The following is a 15,797-nucleotide window of genomic DNA, read 5'->3' as shown; positions in this document are numbered from 1 at the left end:
GGAAGTGCAAGAGCAGCTCCGTGTCTCTTCTAACTGAATTTTAGAGAACAAAACCATAGCCTCCCATGGCTGGGAAGGAACTTCCTGCCTTCCTTTCCAGCCTTACTCTACCCTCGTCAGACAAAACCCAACAAAAACAGTTAAGTGGCAGGAGAGTCACCAAAGCTTGCAGAAAGCCAATCCCAGATGATTCATTTGAGAATCAAATAGGACTGGTCTTTTTGTTTTTGTTTTTGTTTTACCCCCCAAGAGTTAACCTCTCCTGACTAAAGGAGAATCCTTCAGAAGCAGAAGGCCTCTCAGACACTTCTCCCTTTGTTCTTCTGCCACTTTCTAGAACCAAGAAAAAGGAGAGAGAGGAGGGGGACGACAACTTTCTTTCCCTAAATCATGTTCTCACTGAAGGAATTCCTCTCTCCCAGTGGTTCTTCTGTGTGTTTGTTTTTGCTATTTTTTAAATTTTTTTATGGGTTTTTTTGTGGGGTTTAGGAATATGTCATTCAAATAGTAACATTTATACTCTAGAACTGCTCGATATGTCTATTTTTATTAAATGGACCAGATACTTCACTATTAATGGGTAATGGTTGTTAACATAAATATTTACCAAAAACCCCACATTTTTTGTGGGGTTGTTTGTTTGTTTGCTATTTTTTTTTTAATAAAAGTCTATTTCTTAGAGAATACACACGGCCTGGAAGCTGGAACCGTTTGAGAATGCCTGTGTTGTATGCCAGGGACCTCCACCCCCATAAGCCACAGTTGATTAGTTACTATTTAGGAGTGATCCTTGTGCCCTCCACGTGGGAAATCAGGGCACCATTGGGCTTGCTTTGGGAGAGGGAAGTCTGAGTGTCTTTCCTCACTGTCCCCTGTACTATGGCTCTTCCCTCCCACTGTCCCCTTGAGGGGTCTGCTCATAGGATGGGAACAAAAATGAATCCTTTACAGAGATGACTTAGAACTGTGACTGTATACAACATTTATTTTTCTATAAAAACACTTTCTAATCTGGTACATCAAGGAAAACTGTTCTAATGAGGTGTTCTCTGCACTGTGTGAAAAAGGTGTTCCATGATAAAGTAGCTTCTTCTCAGATATTCGCAGGACACTGAGCCTCTGAAAAGCCCTGCTCACTGTTTCTCAAACTTCCTTAAGCCTCAGCACTGCACTATTTTGCAGTTCATCTGTCTGTATTGTGCAAAACTGAATTCTTTGGAACCCTTGAGGGGAATGCTGGTCTGCATGCTTATTATCTTTCCACTGGATTATGATTTCTTTGTGATGAAAACTGTATTTTACTTCTTCTTTTGTGACCTCAGCACAGTTCCTGGCACATAAGTGGTCGGGGGGAGCACATTGATGGTCTGTGTCTATTTACTTGAGTGCAATCTATATAATATTCACAACATTCCATTAACAGTGTGTACTAGATAATGATATAGTTCATTTCTGCAGTTATATTTTCGTATCATAAAATTCAGATGCCATCCTTTTTCTGACATATGTCTCACTGGGATCAATTCCCTTTTGCCATTACATTAAATGAGATTTCTCCTTTTAAACATTTCCCAAGCTGTGGAAGGACTGTGTTTTAATAAGAGGTAGCCTCTAGAATATAGGGGAGTTTCTGGCCAGAGAGTGGGGTTAATACCTCATCCAAGTAAACGTAATTAATTGAAAATAAACACAGGTGAATTTGGCTGATGTCAACAGTTTATTGGGACCATATAGGTGGCCCAGATTCTGGTTATTGACTCGACTTTGGTCAGTGCTTTGTAGAACTTGGTTGTGTGCTGGCTGCATGGAATAATAAATTTCCTTAAAAGTACTGGGAAATAATTTGATTCCCTTTAATAAAAGGTGAGCCAATATACAGTGATAAGCAATGTGATCTTTTAAAATGAGTCCCATCTTCTACATATAGTAAGTGGGTAAATTGCACTGTAAGTAATTGTATTTTTATATCATTGGATGGAGAATATTTCCATTTTAATTTTGTCAGCGCTGAAGTCATTCTCGTGCCAGTATGTTATAAAATGTGCTTACAGAGAAGGACGTGAGATTATAAACATATGTTATTGCTTATTTAATTTGTTAAACTTGTAACACCTTTAATATTTCTCAAGTTGAAATACTCTTCTCATTTCAGTGTGTTCATTTGGATCTTTTTTGTTGTTGCTACAGATTTAAGCAGTTTAGGAATATGTCATTCAAATAGTAACATTTATAATCTAGAACTGCTCGATATGTCTATTTTTATTAAATGGACCAGATACTTCACTATTAATGGGTAATGGTTGTTAACATAAATATTTACCAAAAACCCAGCCCTAAAGTTGTTAAAGTGTGAGCTTCCCTAGAGGAGATCTTGCTTATTTGATGGTAATAAATAAACTCGCTGTGCACTGTGGATATTCCATTTCTCAGCAGGGGTCTTGGCAGCGGTGAAGAACGTTTTATATTCTCATCAGTTGCATAAAAGCCCAAGTCCCTGCTCCTCTTTATGGATTCAGATTACTGGTGTAGACTCCAGAAAAATCCCCACGCATTCTGATCATTAATATGACAGAAGCCGGTTTGACAAGCAGAACATTTCTTTATCATCAGTTGAAGAAATGTTGCATTTATGTATGATTTGGATAGTGGTTCCTGTAGACACACAGGCACAAGAACATGTTGATATGTATTCATTGTGGTTTTTACTGGAAGCTAAACTAAACTGGCAGTACTAAAAACCTGTTTATTTGGGAAATCAGAGTTGACCAGGTATGCATCATTATTCACATTCATTCATACTCTCTCTCTTCCTTTTTTCCTTCTGCTCCAGAAATTATGCAGTAGATCACTGGAAAGTTCTCTCCATTTCTTTTCCTACAGACCATGGAATCCCTAAATGGCGGCAAACCCTTCCTGCAAGCTTTTTACGTGGATTTGCAGGGGGTCATCAAAACCCTTCGATATTATGCTGGCTGGGCTGATAAAATTCACGGGATGACCATTCCTGTAGGTACGTGAAATCTCAGTACACTGAAAGGGTAACCTGAGGCTCCACCAGAAACACACTTTCACCATCAAACACAAGTCACAGAACGCAGAGAGGAGCACACTCACGGCAGCTTGAACTGAAGATCTGAACAGACCACGTCCCTAACTCTGACAGCATCTTTAATTCTGTACATGGACAGTCCACACCTAAGTGCAGGGGAAGCCACTTCCATCAGCACAGCAGTCAGCTAAGGCCCAGGTGGAGTTGTCAGCTGCTGAGTGCTCAGTACTCTGCTTTGTGAGGTGCTGGGGGTGTGGAGAGGTGTCGGATGTGGGGAAATCAGGGCAGATTCCAAGAACATTAAGACTTGGTCCTTTGCCTCCTGAAACATGAGATCTACATGTTTGGAAGAAAGTACTCTAAAATGTTAACAGTTGTCTCTTAGTGGTGAGATTGTGGATGATTTATGTCTCTTTCTCTGTATTTTCTCTGTATTTTCTATAATGAGCATGAATTACTCTCACAGTCGGTAAAAACAACAACCATCCTTTCTTTTAAGATCCAAGTTAGGAGATAGAACCAACAACACAAACGCATATCTCTGTGGGAAAGTGACAATCAGGTGCTGAGCCATGTGGCTTGGCCGGTCAGTGCCATAGTCCTATAAAGGGGAGGGAAAGTTTCCAAGCCAGGTTTGCCGGTGGACAGGTCCTGATCACATGCTAACCATAGCTAACACCTGATTGAGGGCTTTCACAGCAACCCCAAAGGGCAGGCAGCATTATTAGCATCCTCGCTGACAAAGGGAGAAACTGAGGCCTAGTGAAGTTAAGCTGTGTTCCGAATTCGCCAGCAAGCAACTTGTAGAGCCGAAATCCTGACATTAGAGTCCGGTGAATCACTTCACTAGCTGATCCATTTTAGATCCTGGGAGGAAGAAAGAACACAAGAGGAAATGAGCAACTGAAGGAGATACGAAGGTGAACAGACATAAGGAAAGGAAATAATGTTCATTGAGTGGCTCCTGGTGGCGGCTAAGTGCTGAGCCAGGTACTCTTACCTGTGATCTCCGGAAAACAGCCTGCTTTCTGTGGGTATGCTAGGAGGAGTAGAAAGTAGGGCTGGGCACTTTGGGGTGCCTCATGAGGGCCTTCCTAGGCCAAGTGTTGGTTTATCGGGAAAGGGAGTGGCTGGCTGGTAGTGCAGATGCCTTGGAGCGGTGCTACTCAGACTTTGATGCATGTATGTATTGCCTGGGGGCAGTTTCTGATGGAATAGGTCTGGGTGGGGGCTGAGATTCTGCATTCCTAATCAGCTGCCAGATGATGCCTCTGCAGGTGGTTCTCTGTCTTGAGCAGCGAGTAAAGGATAGAGACCAGCACCAGCCAAGTGGCTGTTGTGGTGCTTCATTCAGGCATGGGGCAAGAAGTCACAGTGAGAGTGGAGAAGGCACAGAGGTGAGACTTGAAAGGTCTGTTTTCAAATGACCTCCACAGGGGCACCTGGTTAGCTCAGTGGTTGAGCGTTTGCCTTCAGCTCAGGTCGTGATCCCGGGGTCCTGGGATCAAGTCCCGTATCAGGCTCCCCTCTTCCTCTGCCTGTGTCTCTGCCTCTCTCTTTCTGTGGCTCTCATGACTAAATAAATAAAATAATAAATAAATAAATAATAAATAAATAAATAAATAAACCTGATGAATGATGGCCGCACATAGAATGTAAGTCTTTAGAAAATGGGTTTGCAGTTATAGGTACTCTTCCTTGCCATCCAGAGGTTTTACTTGTTCAGCAGACTCAGGATGGAGAGGTTTGCTCCTACGAAACATCGGACTCTTTGTGCAGTCCTGGCTCTGAGGATATTCCAGAACACCTGTTCTCTAGCAATACCAGCAGGACTTATGAATGGCCTAGGTGGAGCAAGGTTATTATGTGGTATGAGCAAACCTATTGGAGGACTTGAGAATTAAAAGCTTTGTTAAAAACAGAATATGTGTCAGCCTTCTTAGGTTGGCATCTCCTATTTCAGTGTAGAAAGGTAAATTAACAAGACCAAGGCCCTGGTTCCCCCCGCACCCCCACCCCCACCAGCACCATTTCACTATTAAATACATAGTGGGCATTTAAATATATTTTCCAATGATTTACAAGCATCTTAAGAAATAAGGTGAAACAGAAGGCTGAACACACAAATCTTTATTTGGCCTAACAATATCTTAGTGTTCTTTTGCTTTCTTAGGAGAGAAGACCCTAATTAGATAAAGATTTACTGGAGTCTCTGATGTTTGATGCTTGATTTTACTTTATCTGAAAAGAGGCCTCACTGTTTTCATCTGCTGCTCTTTGGAGGTCCTGAGGACATTGAGTAGGAGTTAGAAACACAGGGCTTAGAAAAGGCTGTCACAGTAGTCTCTCTTACCTTTCTTTACTCAAGAACTGGTGTTCTGTCTTTGGAGGGAAAAGTGAGGAATTCTCTTAAATCCTAAATCATTTTTAGTTTCCCTAGTTTTTCTTAAAGTTCATTTAGGGAGCCACCAGGTGAGGGACCCTCGGGAGAGTCAGGAGGTTGGGCGGTGATCCTAGGACGCTGGGGACTTGAGATGCAAGAGCCCTCCTGGGGTACCTCACGCAGATGAGGGAAGGATGGAGGCTCTTGGGAACTTGGCAGCTTTCCTCTCTGTTCTGGGTTTAGGTACATTTGCACTTGCCCATAGGCTACTGAGAATTCAGCTCATAGGCCCCTCTGGGGCTAGTGCAGTGCTTAGGGAACCTAGCTGGACTGAACTGGGGTGAGGCGGTGTAGGGGAAGATCAGAGAAAGGGGGGGGTCATTATTATTCACTTATTTATTCTCACATGTGTTCAGTCAATCCGTTTGTGTTTGTCATTGTAAATCCATAATTTAACATCAGCTTCATTTTGTCCCTCATTCTTGACTTTTCCAACTGAACTCTGGAATATAAGAAGGTTATTTATTAGTCTTTAACCATGCGGCCTTTATTGTGTTACATACATTTCTTTGTGAAATACCCTAATTTTACATTTGGAATTATAAAGGAATAATGTAGTTTATATTTGCATAGTAGTTGATCTTGTAAAATGTTCTTACAGCCACAGGACCTCTGTGATTCTGTGGGTGATCCTGTGAAGCAGGTTGGGTTTTTAAAAGTATTGTGGGCAGCCCGGGTGGCTCAGCAATTTAGTGCTGCCTTCAGCCCAGGTTGAGATCCTGGAGGCCTGGGATCGAGTCCCATGTCAGGCTCCCTGCATGGAGCCTGCTTCTTCCTCTGCCTTGTGTTTCTGCCTCTCTCTTTCTCTGTGTGTCTCTCATGAATAAATAAATAAAATCTTTAAAAAAAAAAGTATTGTACCCATTTTACAGATAAGAAAATGAGACAGCAAGGGTTTAGTGTCTTGAACAAGATTACGTGGCTAGTAGGTGGCAGGCCTGAGAGTCTCGTTCTGCCTGAACCGTTATAGACCTTCTTACGGGGGGATTGGTTCAGCAGGATGGGAAGATGAAGAGGCCAGTCACCCTGGTGAACTCTCTAACACTGCAGATTTTTAGATTAATACACTTTTGATTCTTGTTATTCCATGGTAGTTATATTCTGTAAAGTTGGCTTGGACACTAATCAGCAAATACCGAACCGTTGCTTCTAGAGGAAATGCGGGAATGAAGGATATCCTATGGTTCGCCCAGCTTAGTATCTGTGGCAGTAAAGGGTAAGAACCAAGAAGAGTAAGAAGAATCGAATCATTGTCTCCTTCACTCCTTCCCAGTTAGGGAGGCAGGAGAGCTGTCATATCTTGGGAAGAACTTTTCCTTCATCTCCTCTCACAGGCATCATCTTTAGTCTCTGTCATTCACTCTTTCCTCCATGCATTCATTCATTCGACAGTTTTGTTTTGTTGTGTTTTCTTTGCTTGTTTGTTTTTGAGCATCTGCTGTGTTTCATGTCCTGTGAAACTCTCCTTGCACTGGAGATACAAAGGTGAGTAAGTGAGATGCTTAACGAGTAGTAAAACAAGTAAGTAGATAAGCAATTGAGGTACGGTGTGGCACATCCACGTATGGAAGCATGAAGTTCAATGGGGCTCCATAGGAGAGGCGTCTCACCCAGTATTAAGGCTTCCTGGAGAAGACAGTGGGATGAACAAGGTAACGTCTAAGAGGGCAGTTAAGTGAAGATGGAAGTAGGGCCATCATGGGTGGTGGTAGTAGCCTGTGCAGAGTATGGAGGGAGGACAGTGCAGTGTGGTAGTGGGCATGACGGTATAGCCAGGTGGAGAGGATAGTGAGGTTCTGGGGCCTGGTAAACCACGCTACAGCAATGGTGAATCACTGAATTATTTTAAATAGACAAATGCCTTGATCAAAATTGCATTGTACAGAGAGCACTTTACTTAGAGCAAGGACCTGCTTTTTTACCCTCCCCCCTGAAGGGTACCTTACCTTTAGAGTATTTGAGAACACGAGAAACAGGTTATGGCAAGAGCACTTTGAACCTTCCACTGGACAGCTGTTTGTCCCTCCAAATTGAAAGCTTCTCCCATCCATCCCCATTGCCTCTCACACAAGGCCCATAGTGGAAGAACATCACGGAGTCATGCAGCATCAGTGTGATTCACAAGGGTCTCGATGTTGTTCACTTGTCAACACTGGTTTTTATTTCCTGCCATGGTATTCAGTGGAGCTATTCTTTCTGACCATAAATCTTAAGCTTGATCCTTTTACTATGGCTCCTCCTAATTATGCTGATAAATAATAATCATTACTATGATTTATTGATCACTTCGTGCCCACTATATTATCTCTCATCTCATAGCAGTCCTGCAGGGGGAATACTATTGTACCCATTTTGATTATTTTTAACCTATATCAAAATCCTCTGCTGCTTCTCATGCCCACAGACTCCTTATAATGGAGAAAGAATCCAAGCTTGTTTTCCGTTTACCGAAGGAGAAATGCAGGTTAATCTATTTGCATGACTTAAGATTTTTTTCTGTAACACGTGTTGATTTTATTGATTTTGTGATATGTAAGCAGGGAAATGTCCATGCTTTAAGCTGAATTCTGAGACAAAGATGGCCTTGTGATACATTAGCAGAGGCTAAAAAATCTACCCAGACCATATGTGATTATTTATCTACTATACCCTCTTTCCGTTTAACCTTTTAAACTACAGTATGGGCTGAAAATGTGCAGACATTGACTCAGATCATAAGGTATTGCCTTCCGCAGCTCAATCTAGTTTAGTGCTGTTGACAGAGAATGTGTATGGTCAGGTATTTTGTTCACTCGGGCTGAGATTAAGGAGCTTTTTACTCTGCCCACCCAAAGAGAAGAAGCTGACGTCGTCAGTGGGACCTGAATTGCTAGTGACAGGAAGTTGTGAAGTCTGGCCCACATGTAACTTCTTTGAGAAGTGAAGGTTAAGAAAGACCTGAGGCCAGTCTACTCATTTTTCGGACAAAGAAACTGAGGTCAAGAAGTCACTTTTTTTCACAACCACTTAACGGAGTGGTGGTGAAACTAAGATATCTTCATGACTCAGGAGTACGTAATTTAACTTCTGAGAAGCTACTGTCAGACTCCTGGGAAGAATAGTGGTAACACCACTATATGCTAACACCAAGTCTCAGTGTTTCCATAGGCATTTATAGGGTTTATCATTATAGCTGTAAATGTTTAGTGAGGTCTGTGCAGTGTCAAAATACATAGATATTTGCTAGGGGACATAATGGGAGAGCTCAGTGGAATTGGTCTAATTGTTCAATACTGGGGTCATCAAAAGAGTTATTTACTCCTTGAAACACAGGTTAGAGAGTCCATTCACTGAATTGTGTTTAACAGATTTTTATGCTATTAAATAAACTCACTTTTAGTGAGTATATAAAATTTGCTGCAGTTCTTGAAATACTCTTAGTATTATAATCGGAAGCTATATCTTGAGGTCTGTATTAGATAAATTTCTCCTCAATTTCTGGCACATTTCACATTTTACTGATTTTATTGACATATTGTCTAAATATACTCTAGTTCATAGAGAGTGTGCCAGTGGCAGATATTCCTATGAGAATAAAAATTCTGTAAAATAATTATTTCAAGCAACAATAAAATTTGCCTTAGCAAGGATAACTCTGCAGGAATAATTCAAATAATTCAGTTCTGATTAACTAAATAATTTCTGTCTCTCCTATATAATTTGACAAGTTCCCATCAAAGAACATAGAACAATGGCTTACCATTTCCCAAATACAGGCGAGGTTTACTCTATTACTCAAGGCTTTTCTCAATATAATTCTAGAAATGGCTCAATCTACACATAGTCAATAAAATTTGATCCATAGGTCAACCAGATTCTTGGTATAATAAAATACTTAATTGTAAGATTTTAATATTCTTCAGGAATTGTAAAAATTCAAATATAAAAACATCTCAGAGAAGTTGTCTCTGGATGTATCTTAAACTCCTTTCAAGAGCAGTATCCATTACTCTGTATTTTTTGCTTTTTCAAGTGAAAGAAATAGGAGGCTGAGAGATAAAATTCCTACATGTATGATTTTGTATTTCTAGTTTGGTATCTCATCTCTTCTGTAGTTTTCCCCACCATAGTTATGTTCTAACTTGTTGGCTCAGAATTTGGCATCCAGAACATTCTTCTGGTATTCTCATCAAATACAGTCTTTCTTGCAGAGTCTGAGCTCTCCCTGTAATACTTATTTAGTAAGAAGACCTAAAATCATCATAACCTTAAAACAGAGTATCTGAGTTTGGGTGGAGATTTTTCTTTTCTTTTCCTTTTTTTTTTTTTTCCCCAGAGAAGTGTGCAGAGGGAAAGAGAGGAGCTTAAGCAGGCTCCGCACCCAGCACAGAGCCCAACACATGGCTGATCTCACAACCCCAAGATCATGATCTGAGCTGAAATCAAGAGTCAGCCACTTAACTGACTAAGACACCCAGGCGCCCTGAGATTGTTTTCTACATGGAGCTGAAGCACTTCTATATAGCACAAAGCTAGAGAAATGAAGGGAATACCCTTTAAGTCATCTTGCCATATTTAGAGAACATTATTAACAACTATGGGAAGATGGGCTGTAAGTTTCTCTTAGAGAAGAGTACTCATTATGTAGCATCTTAGGTATATGAGAAAGAGTTGACTCTGCTTCCATGAAGAGGAGAGAGGCACTCAGTCCTGCGCTGCCCCATCTGAGGGGAGGAGGTGTTACTCTGCAGTGTTCCCTTTGTTTCTTAGATAGTGGAGTTTATGTGAGTTCTCTGCGTCCACAATAACAAATGCTCAAAAAATCATCTTCAGTCATCACAAAAAGGTTATCATTTTTCCCTTATTTGCACAGCTAGACATCATGCTGTCATTATGTGCTTTGTGATATCCACCTAAATCCAACCTCTCTTCACAGAAGAGTCTTTAATATATTTCTAAGGGGAATGAACTTGAAATCTGATGACCTAGTTTCAAGTCCAGGAGCCACAGTAACCAAGTTAAATCACTTTAGACTTAACCTCTCTGTGCCATTTTTTCTCTACTTACAAAATACTCATAATAACTATTGCCCTATATTTTTTTCATACAGTTGAGTATGAAATGAGATAAGAATGTGAAAATGGTTTGTAAAGCTCTATAGAAGTACACATTTTTGTTCTTGTTTTAGTATTTTTAAAATATTAAGATTGATGAGATTCTCCTACACTTCAACTCACTTCAGGCAAATTAGTAGAGTTATCAGAGAGGCAAACAGTAAATAAACAGACATGAAGTCAGCAGCTGTGGGTCATCATGATACCCATGGACCCTCTTTGCTCTTTTGGTTCCTATGAACCTCACTACTTGGAGTGGGGTCTGTTGATCAGAAGCACCATAATTGGCTGGGAGCTTGTAGAAATGCAGACTCTCAGGTCCTACCCCAGACTTACTAATTCAAAATCTGCATTTTAATAAGCTCTCCAGGTGCTTCATATACACATTTAAATGTGAGAAGTACAGTAGCATACCCCATGGCACTGGAGCATGCAAGATTATTCTACACAGTAAAGTAGTGAACACCTTTCATTTTAATTATTAGGTTTGAAGAAAATATTGCTAGTTCACAAAACCTCTTGTTTCATAGATTTTTTCAAGGTGAGGCTAATTTACATATTTCTAAAAGATTATTTAACAAATTATTAAGTAACAGTAAGTGATACACTTGGATGAGATAAAAATTATGAAGGTGTCTCTTGAGTGATTGGCCTTTGGTAACAGCGTACAAGCTTGGTGGGATACAGGGCAGTCCAAGTAGCTTGAAGGACCTCTGTGGTGTAGTTGGCCCTAGCCAAGGGTATGTGTAGAAGGCATAGCTCTCATGTTTGCCAGGCATCTCTAGACAGTCTCAGGGTGTCCAGAATCATCTTCCAATAACCAGATTATTCAAGCTCAGGGCCCTTTATCTCTTTTACCCAGATTCTTTGGGGAAGAGTTCAAGCACCCAAAATGTCCTTGATATCTTTATTTCCTACTTAGAGGAGCTGTAGGGATAGAAGACTCTTCAGTCCATTCTTTGTGCCAACTGTTAGCTGAGCGTCAGATCTATGGACAGTTCATCCAAGGAAGTGTTCATTCCCCATAGTTCAGTTTCTCTTGAGACACAACTATGGAGTCAGGTTCAATTCCTTACAAGGTCAGCTTTGTCAGATTTCACCTATATTTGTTTTCTCTTTCATTTCTTCAGCAACTTTCAAAATGATGCAAGTGATACAACTAAATTATTCAGCTCTTAGAATATACAGGGGTTGGAGGGGGACATGCTTCACCTGAACTGCTTCAGTTCCCACGTGTGCTGCCACAGGGAATGCCTGTGGTGTTCTTCAGTTCAGATTCCCATCTTTTTCTCAGCCCATTTGCTCCCCTTCTTGCCATTATACTCTGGTTCTGTCGTCTGTGATTATCCATCCGGAGCCGGCGCCATAGCCAAGTTACAGTTTAGTTGGGAAGAATTTCCATGTAAATGAAACCATCTAGCCTCTTGATCAGGATTATTGTTCCTTTTGAAAAATCTTCCAAGAATAGCCTGATATCACATTTATATCTCACACACATACAGAAAAGTGAAGCAGTAAAAGATACTGATATTAAAATTAAAAAAAATTCTCCAGAGATTGTAAATTGAAAAAGCGTAGTGACTTATAAAGAACAAAGCTAAGATAGTTGATTTGATTTTTTTAAAATATTTTAATTATTCATGAGAGACACAGAGAGAGAGGCAGAGACATAGAGAGAGAAGCAGGCTCCCTGTAAGGATCCCAATGTGGGACTCGATCCCAGGACCCCAGGATCATGTCCTGAGCTGAAGGCAGAAACTCAACCACTGAGCCACCCAGGCATCCCTTGATTTGATTTTTAAAGTATTACTCAGACTTCTTATTGTAATTCTATGGACAGTTTCCACATTTGGGTTTTTTGTTTAAATGGAGATATGGGCTAAAATAATTCCCACCCAACAGTTGTTCCCTAATTTCTTCCATTTAAAGCAATGCCATAAAACAAAATATGCACAAATTAGGAAAAAACCTCATACATACATATTACAAAGACCTGATTTCCTTAATATATATACGTAGAGTTCCTCAAATGACTAGAAATTTGAATAACCCTATAGAAAAAAGACAAAAGATATAAATCTGAAGAAAATAATTGCAAATGGCCAGCAAACATGAGAAGATACTCATGCCATGTATCTCTCATGAAACTCAAAACAAGGTGTCATTTTCCACCTGTCACGTTTACTGAAATTAAAATGTTTGAAAAGCCCCAGTGTTGGGACGCCTGGGTGGCTCAGTGGTTGAGCATCTGCCTTTGGCTCAGGTTGTGATCCCAGGGTCCTTGGATCGAGTCCCACACCAGACTCCCCACAGGAAGATTGCTTCTCCCTCTGCCTATGTCTCTGCTTCTCTCTCTCTGTGTCTCTCATGAATAAATAAAATCTTTAAAAAAGAAAAGAAAAGCCCCAGTGTCAAAGGATAGGAAAAAATACTTTGTTGTTGGAATTATAAATTGTGTAACTTTTCTGAAGGATAATTTGGCAGTAGTTATCAAAATGTGAAATGCACGTACATATACACTTTGACCATGAAATTCCCCAGATATGCAAAGATAATGTAAAATGATCATGTTTAAAACATTATTTATAATAGCCTAAACTGAAAGCAATCTCTGTCCCTCAGGACAGTTTATAGTAGTACAAGTATTTATTGAGCCAGTAGAATAGCATTCAGCAATTTAAAAAATGTGTAAGCCATATATGAAAAAAAGGTGAGAAAAAATATAGAAGACTGTGAATAATACGATCACATTTATATTTTTTTAAAGCCTGAGGGAGAAATAAAAGTATGCTACATATACTTGTATGTGAAGGGGAAAATAAAGGTTCTTTGAAAAGATGCACCGCAACAGATATTCTGAATTCTGTGAATTCTGGGAAGAATTCCAGGAGAGAGAGAGAGAGAGAGAGAGAGAGAGACCTTTCATTATTTTAAAATGCCTAGTATTGAATTTAATTAAAACAGTTCTGTGTGATAAATAGGAGTGGTTTAGTCGTGTTGAGAGACAAGGATAAACAATCACTTCCTTTCTCTTCCCCCAACCGACACACTCCTCCTGTCCCTACTTCATCCTCATCTTGAATATTAATGTTCTTCAGGAGAATTAACTGACGGTCTTCACTTTCCCTGCAGGACAGCTTTTGAGACAGAAAACAAATATGAGTGAAGTGGCCAAAGGGTTGGAGGTTGAGGGAAAAACAAACACTTTGTCCAGTACTGACATTGAAGTGTCTTATGCTAAATTCAGCTAAGATGTGTGTATGAATGAAATATTATCCAGCCATCAAAAAGAATAAAATCTTGCCATGTGCAACTATGTGGATGGAGCTAGAGTATATTATGCTAAGTGAAATAAGAAATAATATACTAGAGTATATTATGCTCAGAGAAAGACAAATACCATATGATCTCACTCAAATGTCGAATTTGAGAAAGAAAACATGAACCTATGGGAAGGAGGAAAAGAAAGAAGAGAGGGAAACAAGCCATAAGTGACTCTTAATGACAGAGAACAAACTCAGGGTTGATGGAGGAAGGTAGGTGGGGAATGAGTATTGAAGAGGACACTTGTGGGGATGAGCGCTGGGTGTTGTATGGAAGTGATGAATCATTGAATTCTACTCCAGAAACCAGAATTGCACTATATGTTCACTAACAAAATTTAAATAAATGAAAAAATAATAGTGTTTGACACAGAATCTATTAGGCATCATTGATGGCTGTACAAGTTGATACAACATCTAGGGAGGTCAAGTCAAAAGATTTATTACTGTTTAATATGAACATATGCTTGCTTTCAGCAATTCCACCTCAAGGAATTGATCAAACACATGTGTACATGTACATAAAGATGAAATAGTTCATTGCAGCAGTGTTCATACTAGCAAAAGACTGGAAATAATCTAAATATTCATTAACAATAGACTGTTTCAATAAATAATACATATATAAACAAATTTAAAAATAAAATAATTCACATAAACATAATGGCATTTTCCTAAAGAAAAATTTGGTTTGGATTTCCTGGGTAATTATTCCAATTGCTCCTCTAGTGAAAGTAAGGTTATTAAATCGTCCTCATTTCCATGACTAATTTGAGGGTGGAGTCTTTGGGTTTTTGAAAGAATCTTTTTTGAGATAGACTTTTGCCTTCTTGAAAAAGGCCTGGACATATCTGTGTTCCCCCCCCCCCCCCCCAGTGCCCAGAAAGTGTGTTCTGATGCCTGGATTCAATTATTTAAAAAATCTTTCTTTTACTACTCACCTTTTCTAGTTGACTCCCATTTAAAATTTACCCAGTAGCATTTTACTTAGATTTTTTTTTATTACTTCAGAAAGTTATTTAAAATGTTGAGGTACCTTTTATTTATTTTTTTAAATTTTTTGAGGTACCTTTTAAATAACTGTTTCACCTTTAGGTATCCTTTTAATACTTGACATAAAATTTAGTATTTACCATGTTCTGGTTCCCTGCCCCTCTACTCCCATCACCTGTCCCCTGCCCCCACGTCCCTGGAAGACTGCTTCTAGGGTCATCAACTTGTCCTTCATTTCACCTTTGAGGCACCTTCATCAGTAGTCTGGGTGTCCAGAAGCCATAGCTGGAAACACCCTGTGCCACGTGATAAGCTCTTCTACGACTTTCCTTCACGGTTGAGTAGGATGTTTTCTCAACTTTATTTATGATTTTTTTCATCACCACCCAAATTCTCCCTCTACATATTTTTCTTCTAACCCAACTTCTCTGGTAGTGACCATGCTCCTTTCTTTCAGATGGAGATTATTTTACCTTTACCAGACATGAACCCATTGGAGTGTGTGGACAGATCATTCCGGTGAGTGAATCTCCTCACGCCTCCTATTTATTTTCATTTGAACCAATTCTCTTAAAGACACATAAAACATGGACCTCAGCGAGGTATGCTTTCCATTACTGGGGGAAAAAACTGAGCTCATGTTGTTGACATATCTTTAACAGCCTCCCCGCAAATGCTTATTTGAACAGGTTAATAGGTTTTCGGCTCCGTTACCAGGAGTTGAGTTCTCAAGCCGTGGAATTCTCATGATTAAAATAAGCAAAGCAAAGCCCAGTGTATTAATAACCTGCCCTTGGTTATGGATGTTCATTCTGCTTATGGAAAATTAATGCTTTGTTATATTTGCTTGTTTATTTTTTAGGACTATGACTCACCATCTTTCCAGGCATATTGTT

General features: G+C 39.8%; 1 protein-coding gene across 1 annotated transcript in view; it reads left to right on the top strand.

Moving 5' to 3' along the window:
* ALDH1A2 (aldehyde dehydrogenase 1 family member A2) overlaps positions 1–15,797 on the top strand; it is a 96,143-nt gene that overhangs the window by 40,767 nt on the left and 39,579 nt on the right. The window contains exons 4-5 of the mRNA XM_072808809.1: positions 2,881–3,010; positions 15,359–15,420. Of these exons, the coding sequence (XP_072664910.1) occupies positions 2,881–3,010; positions 15,359–15,420 (192 nt within the window). The remainder of the gene's footprint in view (positions 1–2,880; positions 3,011–15,358; positions 15,421–15,797) is intronic.

The sequence above is a fragment of the Canis lupus genome, chromosome 32, assembly GCF_048164855.1.
Source record: "Canis lupus baileyi chromosome 32, mCanLup2.hap1, whole genome shotgun sequence".
NCBI classification, from domain to species: Eukaryota; Metazoa; Chordata; class Mammalia; order Carnivora; family Canidae; genus Canis; species Canis lupus.
The sequence above is the reverse complement of the archived record's forward strand: the minus strand, read 5'-3'. Positions and strand labels throughout refer to the sequence as shown.